The following is a 21,214-nucleotide window of genomic DNA, read 5'->3' as shown; positions in this document are numbered from 1 at the left end:
TTTATAGATAAGTGAGAGTAACTCGATAAGTTGAGGCGGTGTAAGTGAGGCTTTGCAACTGTGCAAGTGGGGCGGATGACTATAAATTCCTTCCCTCCCCTTTATTTTATATACACACAAACTTAATTACAGCCCCTTAATTCTACTTTCTTAATTTTCAACCCTTATTAATTTATTTTATTGTACTTACACTACTTAAATTTAGGGATGGGCATGGGCCCGACTGGGGCTGGGGACCACTGTCTCCGGCCCTGACCCGAAAACCCAAGGGGATTCCCCGATCTCGGCCCGTAACCCGTTCGAGGAATTCGGGGAAACCTCGAATAAAGCCCGTTCCGTTTGAGGGTTTTGTATTTTCATTACCATTTCCTCCAAATTATAATATATCATCAAAAAAGAAATTAAATCTATAATAATTTATTATAATCAATCAAAACACCAAATGATATATTATACATATATATTATGTATTAACATATTATTATAGATAATAATATATTATGTATAATATATAACATATATATGTTATATATATTATACTTATATATCATATATAATATATAATATATAATGTTAAATGTATATCATATATAATATATAATATACAATGTATAATGTATAACTTTTGTTTCATAACATTAACATATTATATATAATGTATAATTAATATATTTATACATATTACAAATATTTATAATGATTTATTATATTTAATCTAGTTTATTTATTACCTATTTGTATATGATTTCATAAAATACTTATACAATTATAATTTGTTATTGTATAATATATGATTGATTTTCAAATATTAAAATTAATATAAGTATATATAATGATTGTTTTTTAAATATATAATATATATATATATATATATATATATATAGGGTCGGGCTGGGTCGGGCGAAGCAAGACCTATCCTAACTTTGGCTTGTCCCTAAATTTTAAGACTAATTTTGGGTCTGATCCCAGGCTAAATCCCGAATGATTCAGGGAAATTTCGTCCTGTTTAAGTTGGGTTAAGATGGGTCTCACAGGGCCGGGTTTTATGCCCGTCCCTACTTAAATTACTATCATTAAAAGACTACATTGAATATTTATAATTAAACATTTATCTTCTCCTTATCTGAACTGGAAGCCCACCTCTCATCTTGAGCACCAATGATAAGGTGTAAGGCGGGTCCATGATCCTCCCTGCAGTCCCACCACCATCAATGGCTAAAATCTCAAACTCATTCATCACCGCCGCCGCAATCGACTTCATCTGCACATAAGCCATCTCCTTCCCCAAACACATCCTGGGCCCACAATGAAACACAGGAAATCTAAACTGATCCGACGGCTGAAAAACCCCATCACCGTTCAACCATCTCTCAGGCTTAAACTCCATATAATTACGGCCCCACGCTTTCTCCATCCTCCCCACCGCATATGCTGAATAATCAGCAAACCACCCCTTCCTCACGTGGGTTCCGTCCGGCAAAACATCATCATCCACCGTTAATCTTGAATTGATCGGTACGGGAGGGAACAGCCGCATGGACTCTGATAGAGCTGCATGCAAATAATGCAGCTTCTTCAATTCATCGTAACTGAAGATTCTTGGCCGGAGCTCCGATGCCGGCAATGAAGATAATTCCTCTCTTATCAAAGACCCACATCGAGGATGGCCGGCGATCAGCCAGAAGAACCAAGTCAACGCCGTCGACGTTGAATCTTTCCCGGCGAGAATGAAACTTATAACTATATCTCTTAAAAACTTTCTCTTTTCTTCTTCTTCCATCTCCATGCTTGAACTTGCCGCCATGAATCTTGATAACAAATCAAAATTTGTTGTTTCTTCTTCTTCCTTCTCTTTCGACTTAAGTATTTCCATTGCGTAGTCGTTTATAACTTTAATAGCTTCCTTAAATCTCTTCTCGGATCCAATGTTGAGAAATCTTTTAGTCTTCCAAATTGCAGGAACTGGATTCGTGAATCTTGAAGAACAAATTTCCACAGCGTCATCAAAAGCTTTCATAAATTCCGATGAGTTCTGCTTGCACGAAGAGTCAACACCGAACGCGACGTTGCATATGTTTTTGAAGGTGAAATCTTGCAGCAATTCTTGAAGATCAAACACGATATTCCGATCAGAGGCGTCGGAGAGGAACGGGATGAAGCTTTTAGAGATTTCCGATTTCACCACTTCAGAAATGAAGTGTTTGAGTGACCTGGTGTTGAATTCGTGGCTGGCAATCTTACGCTGCAGGGTCCAGAGGTGACCGTCAACGCTGAAGATGCCGTGGCGGAGGAGTTCGTGGAGGACGCTGTGGTAGCGGGAGCCTTTGATGTAGTTGGAGAAGTTGGAGAGGAGGAGATGCTGGATGTTGATGGGGTCAGCAGTGCAGATGCCATGGGAGAGGTTGAGGAAGGAGTTGACTTGGATAGTGGAAGATGTGGTTTGGGAGAGGAGTTCAGTGACCCAGTCGTGGAAGCGGCGGTGGTTGCGGAGGAAGCCGGGGAGGTTTCCGATGATGGGGTAGGATTGTGGAGATGGGGTTTTGGTTTTAGGATGACAAGGAGAGTATGAGAAGTAGAAGTAGAAGTAGAAGAAGAAGAACAGAGAGATGAAGAAGGTGAAGCAAGGGAGGAATGTAAGGGAAGATGAGTCGAGTTCAAACATGATAAAGCCTGTTTTGTTTGGTTTAGTTTTGTCTTGTCTTGTTGAAGATGAAAATTGTAAGGATTTTGTTGTTGTTTTCTTGCAGAATTGGAATGGATTTCTTGCTTCAATTTTCAAGTAAAAAAGATATTATATTTATGATACATACGCAATGTCTTTCGTGGATCTAATACTTTAATATATTCCAATATATTTTTTCATATATTCTAAAATTCTTTAGAATCACTTCATAAATCTGGGTTTGAAACTAGGTTTTCATCATTGAACCCTACAATCTTTGAGGAGTAGATAATAATAATCATTTACCAAGTAAGTACGTGTGAATGGTCTTAGGTTCGAATCCATCCGGCTTTTAAGATTTAAATAGGTGATCATGACGATGAAAATGTTGAATGTTGTGTTAATCATCTACATGGATTAATCGAGATACATATAAGTTGGTTCAAAAACCTTGTTTAAAAAAAAATAAAAAAAATTAAGGGTGCGTTTGTTTTGTTATTTTGGATAGGATTTTAGAAATAATATTGGGTAGTTGAATAGGATGAATATTACGAGGTAAAATTTAAAAATTAACGAAAAAACCCCTTAGGTTTGCTAATTTAACTAAATACCCTAATATATAAAATTTTTGTAAAATAACAAAAACACTCCTACCCACCGACTCCGGCCACCACCATCGCAATCTAGTCAAAAAATAGCGTTACAACCCAGACGGTCGGATCTGGCCCATTGTGCATCGATATGACATTTTCTGGATCTGGTGGATTTGGTCAGAAAATGTCAGATTTGGCCATCAGTGACGGCCAAAGATATGGCCGTCGTTGTCGGTCAACGATGGCCATTTCTTTGGTCGTCAAATCTAGCATTTTCGGGCCTGATCCAATATGGATTTGACCAGAAAAAGCCAGATTGGCGAATTACTGGCTAGTTTCGATCGTTTTTACATCGCTGTGACAGATTCCGGCAACCACCGTCAGTGGTTGTCGGAATCTGGCAACTATGGATGGATGGGGGTGTTTTTGTTAATTTTTAAACTTTTTTTTCTAAGGGTGTTTAATTAAATTAATAAATTTAAAGAGTTTAAAAATAATTAAAAAACTAGAATAGTATTTTTCAAATAATAAAACAAATAAGTATTTTGGGAATATGATTAGAAATATGGATAGGAATAATAAAATAAACGCACTCTAAGATTCTCATTGTTAAACCCTACAAGACTGACTATTCGACTAACCCTTCATGAGTTAATATAAGGTCACTAGAGGATCCATTATTGCATAGAAAGAAAAATCTAATTTTGTACTAATTTAATTGGTTTTTTTTTTTTTTTTTTTTTCTAAAGAAAAAGTATATCTCATTTCTTTTCCATGTTGTTCAAAGTATATTAATTATTAATTTATAATAATTAAACACATATATAGGTTAGTATTCCTTTAATAAAAAGAGTTATTTTTTTACTTTTTTTTTTTTTTGTTGACGGGGTGTTCGGGTCAGGGTAAATTCCCTCCATGAGGACTCTTCTTAGCAATTCAAGTGAATCGAATTCATGACTTTTTAAATAATATACACAAGAGTCCTAATTGAGCGCGTGGTGGTTGAAAAAAGAAAAAAAAAATTATGAAGTGAGTTGATAATTCATAATATGACAAATACTCTTGTTTCTCACACAATCCTTGATTCATGTTTCTAATGGAGAAGAAGAATATGAATTTTGGACTTTGAGTTTCATGGGACAATAACTTCACCACTGTAAAACTTCAAGTCTTAGCAGAGAAATGAGAACCGCAGACAAAAGTCCTCTAGTCTTTGGAAGACCAGACAGCTTCAAAGAAAGAGACTGAAAGACTTTCATTGAAATAGCCTGCAATTTTTCTGAGTAACAAAATAATCATTTTGGATGTTTGTTTTGTAACTTATACTTAGTTTTTCTGATCCTTGTGGCCATGCCCTTTCTTCTTTGTCTGCTTCTCTCTTTGTTTACTCAATCTGTTTCTTTCATAACCTTCTATGCTTTCATTGGCCGGCCATTTGAGTTGTTTTCATTCTCCATCTTACTTTATAATTTTAGCATTTTAACCCCCAGGACGGCTATTAATTCCTCTCTTCTTCAGCTACCCACCTGCAGAACAACCAGCCTTGAAGGTTTGATAAGATTCTCACATTGTTCTACAAGCAAAGCCATTAAACATTATACAAAATGGTTGGTATTTTTCTAACTTTTATTTTAGTACTTATTGTTCTTCCTCGGTTTCCTTGTTTATCTCCTGATGAAAGCAGCTATGGCCTCTCTTACAATGGTGGGAAAATCATGACAGAACCAGTCACAGTTTCTCTTCTATGGTTTGGAACTAGATGGGAAGAATCAGGTAGAGAAACTATCCGGAACGCGATCGCGTCTTTAGTTCCATCTAGGTATAATGCTGGGGATTCTGAGGTGCCTACCTTGGGAGATTGGTGGGATATTGTGAGACAATATAGAGACGATTCAAATGCTCAAGTGACTGATAGAGTAAGTGTTGGTGCTGAGTGTTTCTACTCAGGTTCTGAACTCAATATGACCCTAGACCGGGTGGTGGAGATCGGAAAATCAGTGTTTAACAAGACCGCTGTTGAAGGATCTGGTGGGAGATTGAATTGTACTCGAGTTTTCGATGTGGATGAGAACCGTATTTATCACATTCTGTTTTCTTATTCCGTGATGTTCTTTGAAGGGCAGCAGCAGAGGGAGTTTACGGACTGGTGTAGTGGGAAGTTTCAGCTTCCAGGGATGATGGTGAGCATGACATGGGCAAGAGAACCTCAAATTGCTGCTGATCAATGTTCAATATCGTTTCGCAGGAGTTCTTATCTAGGCCCTCCGAATGGTGATGAGAAGATTGACAGCTTGGTGGGTCATATGGTGGCAAAAATAGCAGAAGAGGTAACTGATCAAGATGGAAGAGGATGGATTAGTAATGATGGAACTGGACTGACAATCAGTAGTTCTTGTATTTCTCCATTCGGAGAAGCGAAAACTCTTCCTCCTCCTCTATATGTCGATGAAGAAAGGAGATTTAGCTTTAATGCAGTTGGATTGAATGGCTATAGATACATTGTGCCATATATTTGGGATCAGAATATCAGAAACTGTGCCTTGAAACCCTCAGGTATTGCTTCTACGAAATTCTTGTAAAAGGCCTAATTTATGTTGAGTTCTACATCTCTGAAATCAAATTAAGTTTGTTGTATGTAGAAACCTGTAGCAGAAATGCAGTTGTTCTTGAGCAGGCGAGCGGGCGCTTGAAGGGAGGCATTGTGGTGAACCACACTGATGGTTTGCAGCCATATCCTCCAAACCAAAAATGTCAGTGGGAAATCAACTTCCCAGATGCAAAATTCATAAGTTTTACTGTCAACTTCCTTGCAATTTCAGCAGACAGCGATGACCGCCTCAGAATTTGCCAGCCAAATTCAAATCCTGTGCAATGCTCAACCATTCAATCCAATAATGGAGATTTTGATAAGAACTTCAAGGTCTTTGGCTCAAAAGCTTCCATTGAATTTTCAAGTGGGGATCATGTTGCCTTTAAATCAAGAGGATGGGAGCTGAGCTATACTGCAGGTAATCAAAATCTGAGCTAATCTTTCTAATTCAAACTAATTAGTCCAAAATAAAGCTATTGAAATTATACAAAAAAACTTACAGGAATGTGCAATGGGAAGAAAGATGTTTATGATCCTGATGGAACAATCGGCAACGCTTCATCTTCCTATGTAAAAGGTCTTACTTGTCAATGGATTCTCCATGGAAAACCAGGGACTCCTGTAAACTTAAGTTTCATTCACATTAACATCACAAAGAATTTGGACTTTCTTGCAATAAACAATGGCACAAAGCAGCAGATAGCCAACTTCTCAGGTTCTTATTCCGAGTCTGATCTCCCGAAAATGAACCTAACCGGTGAGGTTACGATAATTTTTGCAACTCAAACAGATGAAGGACAAGGCTGGTCAGCTAAATTTCACATCTCTTCTCCTGTTGACAGAAACAAAAAGGTTTGGCTTGTCATTGTCATTGTTGTTTTGGCAATTATATCAGCCATTGTTTCGCTTTCTTTCGTGGCATTAGCCATACTCAAAAGAAGAAGAATGCATAAAACCTCCTTGGACTCAGTTGAAGAGCTAATGCAAGTAAGAGTAGATATAAATAGAGAACTCAACAGAATTGGAGAGGGACCTTCTGCAATAGTCTACAGAGCAGTTTCAACAAATGGAAATACAGTAGCGGTTAAATCTCGAAGAGATTCATCTTCGGATACAGGATTAGAAGAAGAGATTTTGCTCAAATCCTCATTTCATCCCCACATTGTTTCCTTACTAGGATATGCTCAAGCTCAAAATGGACTTCGACAACGATGCTTAGTCTTCGAGTTTATGCAAAGGGGAAGCTTGAGATGGAACCTGAGGGAAGATGGAGGCAACTTGGATTGGGAAAAGAGGTTAGAAATAGTATTACAAATATGCTCAGCAATTCAAATGCTGCACATGTACTCGAAGCCTCCAATATTTCATGGAAACATAACATCAGAAAACATTCTTTTGGATGAATTCTACAATGCAAAGTTATCTGGTTTTGGAGCTGCAAGTTACTTTAGCAGTACTCGAAATCCTGAAGAAACATCAGAAATGGCTGAGGATATATGTAGTTTTGGTCTGCTTCTGGTGGAGCTTTTACAAGGGGAGCCTGTAGTGAATAGGCAAGGTTGCAGAAACTTCAGCAGGCTTGAGCAGATTAATGATCTGGTGGGTGGTGGCATCGAGTTTCTCGACCAACGCCTGGCGATTCCTGAAGAAAATTGGAAGGTGATGGGGTTGGCAAAGCTGGGAGAAATAGCAAAATGGTGCATTGGAAGTTGCTGCAGAATTGAAGGGAATGAAAATGATGCTAAGATTGGTGATGTTTTGTCAGGTTTGAGGCAGGTTAAGCAACTGTTTTGTTCTGTTTGAATGTAGTTTCAGAGGAAGAAATAGAATAACTTGATCATGTAAAGCAATATGACACACCCAGGCTCCGTTTGGTTCACTTTTTTACACTTTTTAGAAAAAAATTTGGAAAAAAAGTTAAAAAAAAGTTGAATTGGGCGAATATTACGACGTAGGATTTGAAAATAAATAAAAATATCCTCTATATTTGTTTATTTACTAAAAACTCCTATAATAAAACATTAAAAGTTAACAAAAACACCCTCAACCCATCCATTAAATATGAACAACTGGCCACCACCGCCGGAGGGTGGTCGGAGTCGTCGTATCTGCGTATGACCGGCTGGATCCTGCCGATGACCGGCTGGATCCTGCCGGTCTTGCGCCGATATGACCTTTTCCGGCCAGATCCATGGTGGATCTGGTCGGCAAAGGTGAGATCTACGGCTAGATCTGGCCATTGACGGCCAGATCTGGCCGTATTTGCTCGTCAACGATAGCCAAAGATACGGCCGTCGTTAATGGTCAATGACGGCCAAAGATACGACTGTCGTTGATGGTCAACGACGACCATGTGTTGGCCGTCGTTGATGACTAATTACGGCCAAAGACGGCCAGATCTTTGGCCTTAGATCTGGCCTTTTTCGGCCAGATCCATCGTGGATCTGGCTGAAAAATGCTAGATCAACTAGATTCAGCCGGTAGTGCGCCATTATATCAGATTCTGGCCATTTTCCGGCTGTGGTGGCCGGAATTTGGTAAATATGGGTTGTTGGGGGTTTTTTTTTTGCAATTTTTAAAAAAATATTTAGGGGTATTTAATTAAATTAACAAATTTAGGGGGTTTAAAGTTAAATAATATTGTGAGTTTTTGCAATTTTATTGTTTAACTTTATTAGGAATACTAATAATAGTATTATCAAATGTGAGCCAAACGAAGCCCAAGAGTTCCTCCTAATAAAAATATTTATATAAGAATTTATCGTATTATGAGTTAATGGATACTGATCCAAAGATTCTGTAACCTGTATATCGTGTTATCGTTATCTTTCAACTAATCGGTCAATCACGTTATTCTTATCTTTCAACCAACCCCTTCGATTCTACTTCTAAAACTCTTGGTTTTCATTTTATCATTTATTTTAACATTTAAAACTTAAGGTTTCATTAATACCGAAAGAGATTTTTGTTTACTTTGATTTTTTACCATCTAACAATTATGAAAGAGGAATTAAAAGTTAACTAAAAATCAGGTTTTGCTGAAATCAAATAACATCTTACTAAATTTTAAAATAAATTAAATACATTGAATTAGAAGGAAATTAAAAAATTCGAAATACATTAAGTACATTGAATTAGAATAAGAAAAGAAATGAACAAAAGAATTTGAAAAAATAAAACAAACTAAAAAAATTCCGTTGCCGGGAATCGAACCCGGGTCTCCTGGGTGAAAGCCAGATATCCTAACCGCTGGACGACAACGGAATTGTTGAAATTATAATACTAATTATATTAATTATAATAAAAAGTCAAGCTACAATAAATCGTGTGATTAAAATTGTCTCTCTTTTAACATTTTTATCACAACTGACAGCTGGAGAAAACAAATAAACTGCACAATAATTGAATCAAATTCTAATCACTTGTATACTTCAGAAGATTGGTGTATCATTTGCAGCTTTACAAAAAACATTAAAATTTCTTAACAAATTACTTGGTAAGATTTTTCGGGAAAATGAAGGAAACCATTCAAGAATAAGTCCATTTTCTTCAGGATTCCTGGTTTTCAGACAGAATCTCCCTTTGTTGAGCCTTTCCTTTAATGGTTTGTTTGGGGGAAGCATTCGCTTGACTGTACTTTAGTGGGCGTTATTTCCAGCTTTAATCAATCAAATAGGGGGATGACTCGAACATACTATATCATACTCTCATATATAATGCTTTCCTTATTGAACTTCAATTTAGGTGTTGTCATTGACATGAGTTCAGGTGCTCATTTTCTGCCCCTCGTGCAGACTAAACTTTAGAAGGTGGATCAAATGCTCCGAGAGTTTTTGCATTCCTGTATTTGCCCCTATTTAAATCGTGTCCTTAGAATTCTTGACACAACTTTCATGTCAACCATCTTCCTCAAGGAGCCTTTTCCTATGTGAAAACCAAATTGTGCTGATAGATAGTGGATTTTCTAGCTGACTTCTAAGAGGGCTGCAACTCATCTTTCTCCATGTGACTTGCCAAAATCATAAGACATTCATATACCATCTCTGCTTGTGGATGTGTCTTATCTTCTACATAGAAAGGCTGAATCCTTTTCCCAATCTCAATCCAGCTACAACCAGGGTTCTTCTTCAAACCAAGCTCTTTCATTTTTAATCTTACCTTTCGTACTTCATCCCATTTCTTGACAGATGCATACATGTTTGACAAGACAATATAAGTTGATGGATCATCAGAGTCCTTCTCAATGAGCAATTTTGCAATCTTCTCTCCCAGTTCTGTATCTTGATGCAGATGGCATGCAGAAAATAGTGTGCTTAACAGCCCGACATCCTCCTTAATCTCTGATGTGCTTTTTAGAATTTGGTAAGCTTCATGTAATCTTCCAGCACGTCCAAGAAGATCAATCAAGCAGGAGTAGTGTTCAATTCTAGGCTTAATATTATACTCAGAGGTCATTTGACTGAAATAATTACGACCTTCATCAACCAATCCAGCATGGCTACAAGCTGATAAAACTGCAAGGAAAGTGACACTGTCTGGTATTGCGTTGGATTTCTGCATTTCATCAAAAAGCTTCAAAGCCTCTAAAACTTGACCATGAGACCCATAAGCAGTGATCATAGAAGTCCATGACACAAGATCTGTCTCAGGTAATTGATTAAATACACTAATCGCTTCATCCACAGCACCACATTTAGCATACATGTCGAGGAGAGCCCCCATGACTATTTCATTGGCTTCTAGCCCACTCTCAGCAATATACTTGTGGATCTCTTTTCCCTTTTCTAAGGCTGCTAACTGTGAACAAGCTGGTAAAACACTAGTGAATGTTATAGCATCTGGTTTTACACCACTTTCTTTCATGTCACCATAGAGAGCAAGGGCTTTAAAATAATCACCAACAGTCACATAGCCTGAGATCATAACATTCCAAGAAACGACATTTGTCTTGCTCATCTTATCAAAGACATTTTCAGCTGAGCTAACACTTCCACATTTAAAATAAAGATCGATAAGTGAGCTATTTATAAAAATATCAGCATGTATTCTGTTTCTTATTAAATATCCGTGTACGAATTTACCATGTTCAAGTTTGGCTGATCTAGAACAAGACATTAATATGCAACTCATTGTAGTAAGAGTTGGCTTAACTCCTTCCTCATTCATCCTCCTAAAAAGCTCAATGCATGATTTGCTATCACCTTTTGAACTGTATCCTGCTATCAACGCATTCCAAGCAACAACATTTTTCACTGGCATTTGATCAAAAACCTCTCTAGCCATCTCCAAACAACCACATTTGCCATACATGTCCACAAGAGCAGAACCAACATAACTATCAAAAGCAATCCCTTCTTTCACAAATTTCTCATGAATCTCCTTCCCTCTTTCCAAATCAAAAAGCCTTGCACACGATGAAATAACCATCGTTAACGTCACCGAATTGGGCTCAAACCCAGAATCCCTCATCTTCCCAAACAACTCCAACGCTTTCTCAGCTTGACCCTCTTGGTAATAACAAGAAATAACAGTATTCCAACTTGCAACATCTCTCACAGACATTTCATCAAACACTTTAATCCCATAGTCAAACCTTTTGCACTTTGCGTACATCCCCACTAGAGAGCTAGCGACAACAACATCCAATACAAACCCAGTTTTTATCAATTGGGTATGAATCAATTGGCCATAACCAACTCTCCCTAATCCACCACAAGCCTTTAACACACTTGGGTATGTGTAACTATCGGGTTTCAAAATTGGATGCAGCACTAACCTATCAAAAACCTCAAGGGCTTCAATGAACATATAGTTTTTAGCATAAGCAGCCATGAGGCCATTCCATAAAGAAAGGTCTAACGAATATTCTAAGGTTTTGAAAATAAGCTTGGCATAGTGATAGTAGTGGCAAGAGAAATAGAAGTTGATGAGGTTTTTGCACAAGGCTATGTTGTTTTGGAGGCCTAAAGTGACTACTTTTTGGTGGATTAGTTTGCCTTTTAACAGTGACTTAGAGCTAATGCTTGTTCTTAACAGAGATAATAGCTTTGTTGTGTCCATTCAAAATCAAGAAATTGGGTACAGTGGTGAAGTTTTATCTGAGAGAGGACAGATTGATTTACCTGAAAGCCTGCAATGGCATTCTTGCATGGAGACTAATTTTGTAAAGTGGTTCCAAACTCAAGTTGCCATATTCTTTTGTTTCTGTTATATAAGTTGAAAACGGCACAATTTAGATATAATTTGTCTAAATCCATTAATCTAATTGAAAAGTTATATATAAAAAAGAGGAGAAAACTTAAATGAGATAGTCTCGTCACCTCATTTTGTTGACGTAGTAAGATCGTTCAATAATATGAAAAATTTTGTTATCATATATTAGGTATATTTATTTAATTGAATGATTTCACTACGTTAAATTGTTAATATAATGAGATAGTCTCGTATAAGTAGTCTTGTATAAGTATCTTTGAAATAATGATAATTTTGAAGTTAACCTGTATTATATAAATATAAAATTATTATACAAAAATTTCCCTTAAGAAATATCTCAGATGTGGATAGGGCTAAAAGATTACAACTTAAAGAATCAGAAAAACCTTATTGGTTTTCTTTTACGAGTAATGTTACATCCACAATCCCTTTTCACAATCTTTCTCTTACAACTCCCGACGTGACAGTTTATAATTAGTCAATTGCAATTTATCAGGTGGGACCTAAGTGGAATCATTATGAACTGACCAATTATGAGTTGCCACGTCGGGGTTGTAAGAGAAAGTTTGTAAGAAGAGATTATAGGTGTAACATTTTTCTTTACTAAATTTCAGAAAAGATGAAAGAGGGAGGTCAAATGAGGATTCCTATAACCATCTTTTAAGGCTATAGAATTACAGAGGCAATACAAGCTTTGCCGACTGGATGTTGTCCTTAACCAAGCTTAGGGAGTTAGCACTCTTTGCATGCAGAAAATGTAAACATTTGCCTCCCTTAGGGAAACTGTCATCGCTTTAATGTTTAGAAATAAAATGGATGGATAGTTTGAGAAGAGTGGGTAATGAATTTTTCGGCATAGAGAGTGTTGGCACATCTTTATCTTTTATTTTCTTCCCCAAACTAAAAAAAAATTATTTTGGCATATGAATGAATGAGAAGGGTGGGATTATGAGATTAAAAGAAATGGAGAAGAAGAAGATATTACAATAATGCCCCAAATTGAAGGCACTACCAAACAACCTTGTCCAAGAACAGAAGGCCGGAAAAAAGAATTTTGAGGTTTGCCCCTTCAGGCTACCCTTGAAGGCAAAAATCAGAGGTAATTTTTCCTTTTTCTTTTAGTAAGTCCTTTTGTTCGATCCAAATTTCTAATTGAATATTAATCACTTTTAACTATTTTTTATAGTTTTTTTTTTTTTTTTGCTAATCAAGGGTGTTCGGGCTAGCTTGCGCGCACCTTAACTAATTTTTTTGGGGTCCTAAAGTTAATGACGGGTAATCCTCCTGTGACCACCTTTATTAGCAATCGAGGATACTGAACTCAATACCTCTTGAATATTCACCCAAGAGTCCGAGTTGACCGTCTGGCCACTCAAGGGTTGGTTTAGAAGAAAGTACTTGATGAAATAATCAGCATTGCCACTCCATCTGCTTGGAATGTCTCCAATATACTCCGGTAACATTGTGGCCTTCATAACTGCATCTCATCTATATTTCTATATGCTACATTGCTTCGTTAAAAAGAGCAAATTGTTATTGATGATAGCCAATTACCTATTCATGTATACACAATCCCTTTTTAGAATTAACATCATCATTGTCATTTTTAATCTTCCATTAATATTAATGCTTGCATCTTCAGTCATAGTGTGGTTTAACATCATTGATCATGGAATGATGAATGGATGCAGAGAAGAATTCAAACATAATGGTACAAGCATGCTAGATGAGATCTTATCAATGAAAGGGGTGACTTATACTTTCCAATTTTCTGATAATGTTGAAGTGCTTTTCACTTTTTACAAAGGCATGTAATTTTCTATGCATAGTGTCAAATTTCATTAAATATTTATTGTCTCAGTGAGCTTTACATTATGGAAAAATGAAGAATAGCATTATGAGGTAGTCAAAATAATTCTATTAATATGTAGTTAATGTTTCGTTAGGTATTCTCACTATAACTTTTTCTTTCTTCATTTCTTGATGTTTAAACAGAAGCGCTCTCAGAATCATGTTTCTGATATTGTTTTTTCTTTCATGTGTAGTATGATTGTGTAATCATGCTACCTATGTTGAGAGTTAATAATTTCTGTCACTGTTCAACTAAGGAAATACTCAAGGGGTAAAGCAATGGCAGAAACTTCTTATAATGTAGTTGCTTTCAAAACATGTACATATGTAAATACATATTCTCTTTGCTTATATACATAAGCTAATCTCCATTAAACCTAAAAAGTTTACACTCTTCGGCACTTGAGAATTTCGGCTAATTTAAGATGCTTGGTAAATTGACTAGATTGGTGTTAATGAGTTTGCACGAAATAGTATTTTGCCCAACACTATACACTCAAATAAGGAACATATCACTAATGTAACAAAATTAGAAACTTAGGTTAGTAATTGATCGTTTAGTAAAATTGAGGTACTTTAAGGGTTACTTGCTGCTTACAAAAGTATCAATTATTGAAAGTGAAATTGATGTTTAATTATTTGAGGAATGTTTAATCAAATCATTGGCTTCATTTGTCCAATCAAAGTATAAGTTGGTACAAGTGAAATATAAGTTTAGTTCTTTCTTTTGATCTCCATTTACTCGCTTTCCACTCTTGCATCAGATTTTTAATTTCAGAAATGAGACTCTACAAAGCAATGAATTTGAATTAAAGCTATATTCCATGCCTTAACCACCTTTAAAGCATCATATGCGATTGCTTGGTGACCGAGAAAATCAAGTGTTGGGCAAGCATATTCAATTTTTTTTTCAATTACAACTATTTATAAAGATTGAAAGCATATAGCATTTTCACACTTACAAGCAAATCTCATATCTTACAATTCAAAACCTTACCATCTTGATATCATGGCTGATGCAATTGTTTCCGGTGTCTTGGGGCAGCTAGTTCAATCATTGGTGACGAAATAAAGCAGAGGTGAAGCTAGTTGTTGGTGTCGACAAAGAAGTCAAAAAGCGTAGGACATCTTGAAGCTATTGAAGCTGTGCTCGTTGATGCGGAGGAAGACAAGTCAGGAGTAAACCGTAAGACTTTGGTTAATCGGCTCAACACATCCTACAACATTGAAGATGTGTTGGATGAGTGGAACTACCCATGTGTTAAAACACAAATTGAGGGAGTTGAATATGTTGTGTTCCTAAGAAGAAGGTGTGTTTTCTCTTCCCCTCTCTGCTTTTCATTCAACAAGTTAGTTTAAGCCAAGTATTTAACCGCATGACATTGCAATGAAATAAAGGAAGTTAATGAAAATTTAGATGTCATTGCAAAACAAAAAATATGTATAATTTTAATGCGATTAGAAGTCTTGGAAAGTTTGAATGAGTAGAAATATGTACCTCATTGTTATGTGTCAGATATTATGGTCGAGTTGAGATAAGAATAATTAGTACGCATGTTGTGCAAGAGTAATGAACAACCCCCCATATATCATCTCTATTATAGGGATGGGGGAATCGGTAAAACTACTCTTACCAATTTGCTTCTAAAGATAATAGGGGTGATAAACCACTTTGATAAAGTAATTTGGGTGTGTGTGTTAAACTTTTTGATGAATACAGGAGCCAAAGCAATCATTAATTCTCTAGAAGGTTCTTCTTGAATTTAGGTACACTGGAATCCTTTTTCACTTTTAGTATATCTATTGCTGGAAAGAAATTTTTCCTATCTGGATGATGTGTAGTCAAATGACTACAAAACATGGGAACCATCTATCATTGTTTAAAGAATGGTCTCCATGGAAGTAATTCTGATTACTACACGTAAGGAACAGTGGCACGTATGATGGAATCAATTGACATTATTGTGTCAAAGTATTGCATAAAATGTTGGTTGTTGTTTAGGCGAATAACATTTTTTTGTAGGTCTCAAGAAGAGTGTGAAAATCTAGGAGATAGGCAAGAAAATTTTAAACAAGTGCAAGGGTTTGCCTCTTGCTGTAAAGACTATTGGTATTTTTTGCGCTTTAAAAAAACTAGAGAAGAGTGGTTAAAAATCTTAGATAGTGATTTGTGGAAAGTTGAAGAGTTTGAAAATATATTTTTTCCCATTATTATTAGTTATAATGATTTGCCTTTTATGATAAAACAATGTTTCATATATTGTCCAGTCTTTCCTAAGGATTATAGAATAGAGAAAGTGATTTGATTAAATTATGGATGGCTCAAGGATATCTCAAAGAAGGAAATAAAGCAATGGAGATAGTTGATGAAGAGTATTTTGACTACTTAGCAGTTACATCATGCTCATTCTTCCAAAGTTCAAAAAAGACTATCATAGTAATATCTTGAATGTAAGAGGCATGATTTGTGCATGACTTGCCCATTCTAAGTAAGAAGGAATGTCTCTACATAGAAGTTGACGGTCTTAAGTATCACATCATAAACTCTTCTTATCATGAGCAATTTGTCACTTGATGGTGACAATTCATGAACAAAATTCATTTCCTGATTCCATTTTAGTCTCAGAAGGATCACAGTTTCTTATATAATTTTAAAGTTTCCAATAAGGCATTGGCTCCTAATATCTTACCAAAATTATGTGGTGAATTGACATCTTTAAGGCATTAACCATAGATGGATGCCATGGTGGTATGAAAATGTGATTGAAGACATTCCTAAAGAGATTGGAAAATTATACATTTGAGATATCTTAATTTGAGGGAGCTAAAAATGAGAAAACTTCCAGAAGCATTATGTATTATATATTTGCAAACTTTAGACATTAGTTATTGTCTAGATTGGAAGAATTACCTCAGGGATTGGAAAATTAATAAACCTAAGGCATCTAAAAATTATAAGGTTCATCTTAAGATACAGCCAATGGGAATTCAAGATTGATTAATCTGCTAACCTTAAGGTATTTTGTTGTTGGTAAAATATATAACATGCAGCCTTGAAGGTTTGAAATACCTTAACCCTTCGGAGAGTTTTATATGAAAAGTTGGGAAATGTTCAAACTGGACGAAGCTAGAAATCATAGCTCAAGAATCAGAAAAAACTCCTCATTGTCTCTGGATTTTGAAAAAGATGAAGGAGGGAGGATGAATTAGGATGATAAGCACTTCTTGAAATCTTACAACCACCTTTATTTGGAGAAATTATAGAAATAGAATTACAACCACCTTTAATTTGGTACGTATGAATTGGAAAGTGGAACTATAAGGTTAAAAAATGGAAAAGAAGAAGAAACACCATCTTTGTTTTCTTGGATATTCGTTACTGCCCCAAATTGAAGGCAATACCAAACCACCTTGTTCGAACCCAGCATTGAACAAAGATATTATGTGTTGTCCTCTGCTACGCTAACGTTGAAGGAAAATGAGAGGTAATTTTTTTTTTTTTTTTTCTGTCTTTGAATAAAATCTTTTTGTTCCATCTAATTTCTGATTGAATATTTAATCACTTCAATATTTTTTTTTTTCTCTTCTGAAGAAAATACTTGATTGAATTAACCGGCAATGCCCCTCCATCTGTTTGGAACATCTCCCATATATCTTCTGTATAATGTGGCCATCCATAATCACCGTCTTTTATGAAGAGGAGAAGATTGTTGAGGACAACCTCATGACCTATATAATATATCTGTACGCGTGCCCTATATCATATATTAACCATTTAATCATTTGATAACTCATTGAGCTTCTCAAATTAACTCTCTTTCAGCTTATTGAAACCAGGCATCGAATTCTCTCTACAGAAGTTTGCAGATTGAGGTATCCTGCTAGAAAAAGTTAACAGACATGGAAATATCATGTATCACCTATGGCCGTATATCTTAAAGGTGATAACCCCTCTTTCCTTGCATCAATTTTCTGATAATGTTTAAGAGCTGTTTTTTCTTTTACACTAAAGCATTTAATGTTCTATTTATAGCTTCCAATTTCAATAAATAGTCATTGATTCAGTGCGGCGTTTTGTCTTCCGGAAGAAGGAAATAATGGGTGTTAGGAGAGTAGTTGGAAGAACTCAGTTAATGGTTGGATATGAATTTTTTTTTCTTTCTTCTTTTCGGATGTTTAAAAGCACTTCACAACATTTGTGTTCTGATTCAGTTATTTCTTTAATAAGCAGAGCTGATTTACTATTTGGGCTATCTATCCTGAGAGCTTACAATTTCTGATTCTAAGGCATGCAATTTTCTATTTTGAGTCTCCAATTTCATCAAATTTTCGATTATGGAAGAGAAGAAGAATGGCTGTGGGAGAGTATTTGGAAGAACTCCACTAATGGTTTGTTATGCTTTCTCACTAATATTTACTCTTTCTTCAGTTCTCAATGTTTAAATGGAAAGCACAAATCACTGCTTTGTGTTTCTGATTCTGTTATTGACTATAATATGCAGAAGTGATTTATTGTTTCAATGGCTTCCTATATATGCTGAGAATTACTGTTTCTATCTCTCATCTGTGGAGGAAATACTAAAGGGCAAAGCAGTAAAGGACCATTTTTAGCAGTCAACGACAGCATTCATAACAAGAGAGACCTTTACCTGATTAAGCAAGCGCTGGATGTTTTGGTTTTCACATTTTCTTGGTGAGTTAGCATCAAATCTATATTTCTATCGCCTACATGATTCTTTATCACTGTCATTCATACTTTTCATCATCTGATAATGTTAACGTCATGATCTTTTCCTTTTTACTAGGGCATGCAAGTGTCTATTCAATCACAGTTCCAAATATCTGCCTTAGAACAAATGTGGAAGAGAGGAAGGATAAATGTAGGACAGTATGTACTCAAAAGGACTGAAATGGTTGGTTCTGCTTTTTTTAACTTCTGTATTTTTTGCTTCATGTTTAAACTAGAAAGTAGATCACAGCATTATTAGTGGTACCGTAAATTTTTTAATGTTTACATAGAGCTATTGGATTGCTCTTTTGCTGAAGAATCAAGGTGTTATTATAATGTATTAAGAAGTTTAAGAATCAAGGTTTGTCATCAATTGTTAATTGTTACCTATATTAAGACATTAGTTCTGTTTGAGAACTAGGTATAATGCTGGAAAAAAGTGACAGGCCAGTAAATACCTGATGTATCCGTGCTTTTTGGAGGTCAAAATCCCACTTTTAATGCATCAATTTTCTAGTATTGTTCAAGCTCTTTTTTAATTTTAACTGTTTTTCAAAAAAGAGATTTAACAAATTGTTTCTATATATTCATTAATTAATAAAATAAATAAATATTAAATTATAAAATATTTAGGTTCACTTTACTCTTTTGTCATCTTTGAACAGAATGAAACCTGGAATCAACTTTTCCCTCTTCTGAACTCTGTATCATGCCGGAAAACCATTGACGTATGATGTCCTGAATTTGCCCAAGTATCAAGGTTGAAATATGTTGTACTAAGAAGTTACCTATGTTAAGACATTAATTAGCTCTGCTTGATCTTATTAAAACAAGGCATCAAATTTGGGTTAACAGAACTTTGTATCATGTTGGACAAACATTGACAGATCAGGAAATATCTTGTGTATACCTACTTCTTGAAGATCATAACCCCACTTTTCATACATCAGTTTTCTGATAATGTTTAAGCTCTTTTTGACTTTTAACGAAGGCATATAGATTTCTATTTATAGTTTCAAATTTCATCTAATATTTATTTTCTCAGTGCAGCATTCACGTTATGGCAGAGGGGAGGAATGCCATTAGAAAATAGTCGAAAGAATTTTATTGATGACTAGTTATGATTTCTCAATGCTGCTTTTTCTGTTCTTCCTCAGTTCATCAAATTACAGTGGTTGCCCTCTTTAAAATTATGTTGACTCGCCTGAGGTCTGCTTCTAGTTCTTTCTCTACTTTGTAGGACATTGGAAAGCCATGTTCTCTCTTATAAAACTTGATTTTGATATGTTATTTTTTATTCAGTTAGGCAAGATGTCACGAATTTGCTGAAGAATCAAGGTTAAAAAATGATATATATATCAGAGAAGTTGCCAGATTGAGGTTCGAGTTGCATTCCTTTGCTTGACCAAAACTTCCCAATATCTACTAAGCATTTCTTTCGTTTCAGCTTTTGAAACAGACATTGAATTCTATCTACAAAATTATCTATGATGCTGGTAAAAATTTGACAGGTGTCAAAGTACCATACTTCTTAAGTTCATAATCCCACTTTTCATACTTCAATTTTCTACAGAAATTTTTCTTACAGGGCATGTAATTTTCTACTTGTAGTTCAAATTTCAACAAACATTTATTGTCTCAGAGCATCATTATGCGTTATGGAAGAGAGGAAGAATGGCATTATGAGTGTATTCAAAAGAACTCGATGAATGGTTAGTTATGCTTTCTCAATGCTGATTTAATTTCTATTCTTTGTTTGATGTTTAATTGGAGAGCATATAGCAGTTTTATCTGCAGGATGAAACAAATGCTTACTCCCGGGTCCTCACATTTGGAATTCGGTGAGCTTCCATCATCAAGGATTTGCAGGATTTTCAGGGCTCTTGTGAAGTAGTGAAACTTAAAACATAGCATTTTCTGACACCAATTTCTAGAATAATATTTCAAGAAAATGATAAGAGGCACTTTTTCAAATCCTGATTAATTTTTTTTGTTTCATACTCAAATATTTCATTTGCTTTCTCTTACTGTTAGATTACGCTTTAATCAGGAAGCTTATCTAATTACACTAAATTTCCTCTTTGAAATCTTTGAGGACTCGTTCTAGGTTTATTTTCCTTTTCTTTTTACTTAGTAGGACATTGTGAGGCCATGTTTTACCTAATACAACTTGATTTTGATATTTTAATTTTGATGCAGTGAGGCAAGTACCTGTGTTAAGAAATTTGTTCTCTACAGACTGTTGTATCATGCTGGGTGTAACTTCAAACTAGAAATTCTGCATTACTTATTTCAAGAAACACCTTCTGCTCCTACACCAATCTGAAGCCCAGCAACTCTACTTTATCTCAACACTGGGAAACATTTTGTATTTTTTTCTTTACATAAATACTAAAAATATGCAGTGTTCTGTTTTCAATTTCAAAATTTCATCAGTTTTTGGGGTTATGGAAGAGAGGAAGAGTGGCATTAGGAGAGTAGTCGACAGAACTCAACCATGGTTGGTTATGCTTTGTCACTGATCTCTTTTCATTCTGACTAATCCAATAGGCATACATCAATGATGTTTGAACAGA

General features: G+C 35.5%; 3 protein-coding genes and 1 non-coding gene across 4 annotated transcripts; 1 reads left to right on the top strand and 3 right to left on the bottom strand.

Moving 5' to 3' along the window:
• Positions 1–1,077: 1,077 nt before the first annotated feature.
• LOC116135586 (cytochrome P450 94A1-like) lies at positions 1,078–2,804 on the bottom strand. The gene has a single exon (XM_031421298.1). The coding sequence runs from the start codon at positions 2,660–2,662 to the stop codon at positions 1,109–1,111; it is 1,554 nt and encodes a 517-aa protein (XP_031277158.1). The 5' UTR covers positions 2,663–2,804; the 3' UTR covers positions 1,078–1,108.
• A 2,006-nt stretch (positions 2,805–4,810) lies between these two features.
• LOC116135651 lies at positions 4,811–7,693 on the top strand. The gene is made up of 4 exons (XM_031421367.1): positions 4,811–4,862; positions 4,940–5,808; positions 5,895–6,263; positions 6,348–7,693. The coding sequence occupies exons 2-4, from the start codon at positions 4,971–4,973 to the stop codon at positions 7,646–7,648; spliced, it is 2,508 nt and encodes an 835-aa protein (XP_031277227.1). The 5' UTR covers positions 4,811–4,862; positions 4,940–4,970; the 3' UTR covers positions 7,649–7,693.
• Positions 7,694–9,037: 1,344 nt separating this feature from the next.
• TRNAE-UUC lies at positions 9,038–9,109 on the bottom strand. The gene has a single exon. It is a non-coding gene; the product is annotated as a tRNA-Glu (tRNA).
• A 180-nt stretch (positions 9,110–9,289) lies between these two features.
• On the bottom strand, positions 9,290–11,905 carry LOC116135644 (pentatricopeptide repeat-containing protein At5g27110-like). Its single transcript, XM_031421361.1, has one exon. The coding sequence runs from the start codon at positions 11,903–11,905 to the stop codon at positions 9,821–9,823; it is 2,085 nt and encodes a 694-aa protein (XP_031277221.1). The 3' UTR covers positions 9,290–9,820.
• Between the last annotated feature and the right edge of the window lie 9,309 nt (positions 11,906–21,214).

This window comes from Pistacia vera, unplaced genomic scaffold (assembly GCF_008641045.1).
Source record: "Pistacia vera cultivar Batoury unplaced genomic scaffold, PisVer_v2 Contig301, whole genome shotgun sequence".
NCBI lineage: Eukaryota > Viridiplantae > Streptophyta > Magnoliopsida > Sapindales > Anacardiaceae > Pistacia > Pistacia vera.
The sequence above is the reverse complement of the archived record's forward strand: the minus strand, read 5'-3'. Positions and strand labels throughout refer to the sequence as shown.

Coding starts and splice junctions, on each gene's coding strand:
- LOC116135586 (XM_031421298.1), bottom strand. CDS start 2,662: ATGTTTGAACTCGACTCATCTTCCCTTACATTCCTCCCTTGCTTCACC.
- LOC116135644 (XM_031421361.1), bottom strand. CDS start 11,905: ATGGACACAACAAAGCTATTATCTCTGTTAAGAACAAGCATTAGCTCT.
- LOC116135651 (XM_031421367.1), top strand. CDS start 4,971: ATGACAGAACCAGTCACAGTTTCTCTTCTATGGTTTGGAACTAGATGG. Junction 5,809..5,894: donor CTGTGCCTTGAAACCCTCAG/GTATTGCTTCTA, acceptor TGTTGTATGTAG/AAACCTGTAGCAGAAATGCA. Junction 6,264..6,347: donor GGAGCTGAGCTATACTGCAG/GTAATCAAAATC, acceptor AAAAACTTACAG/GAATGTGCAATGGGAAGAAA.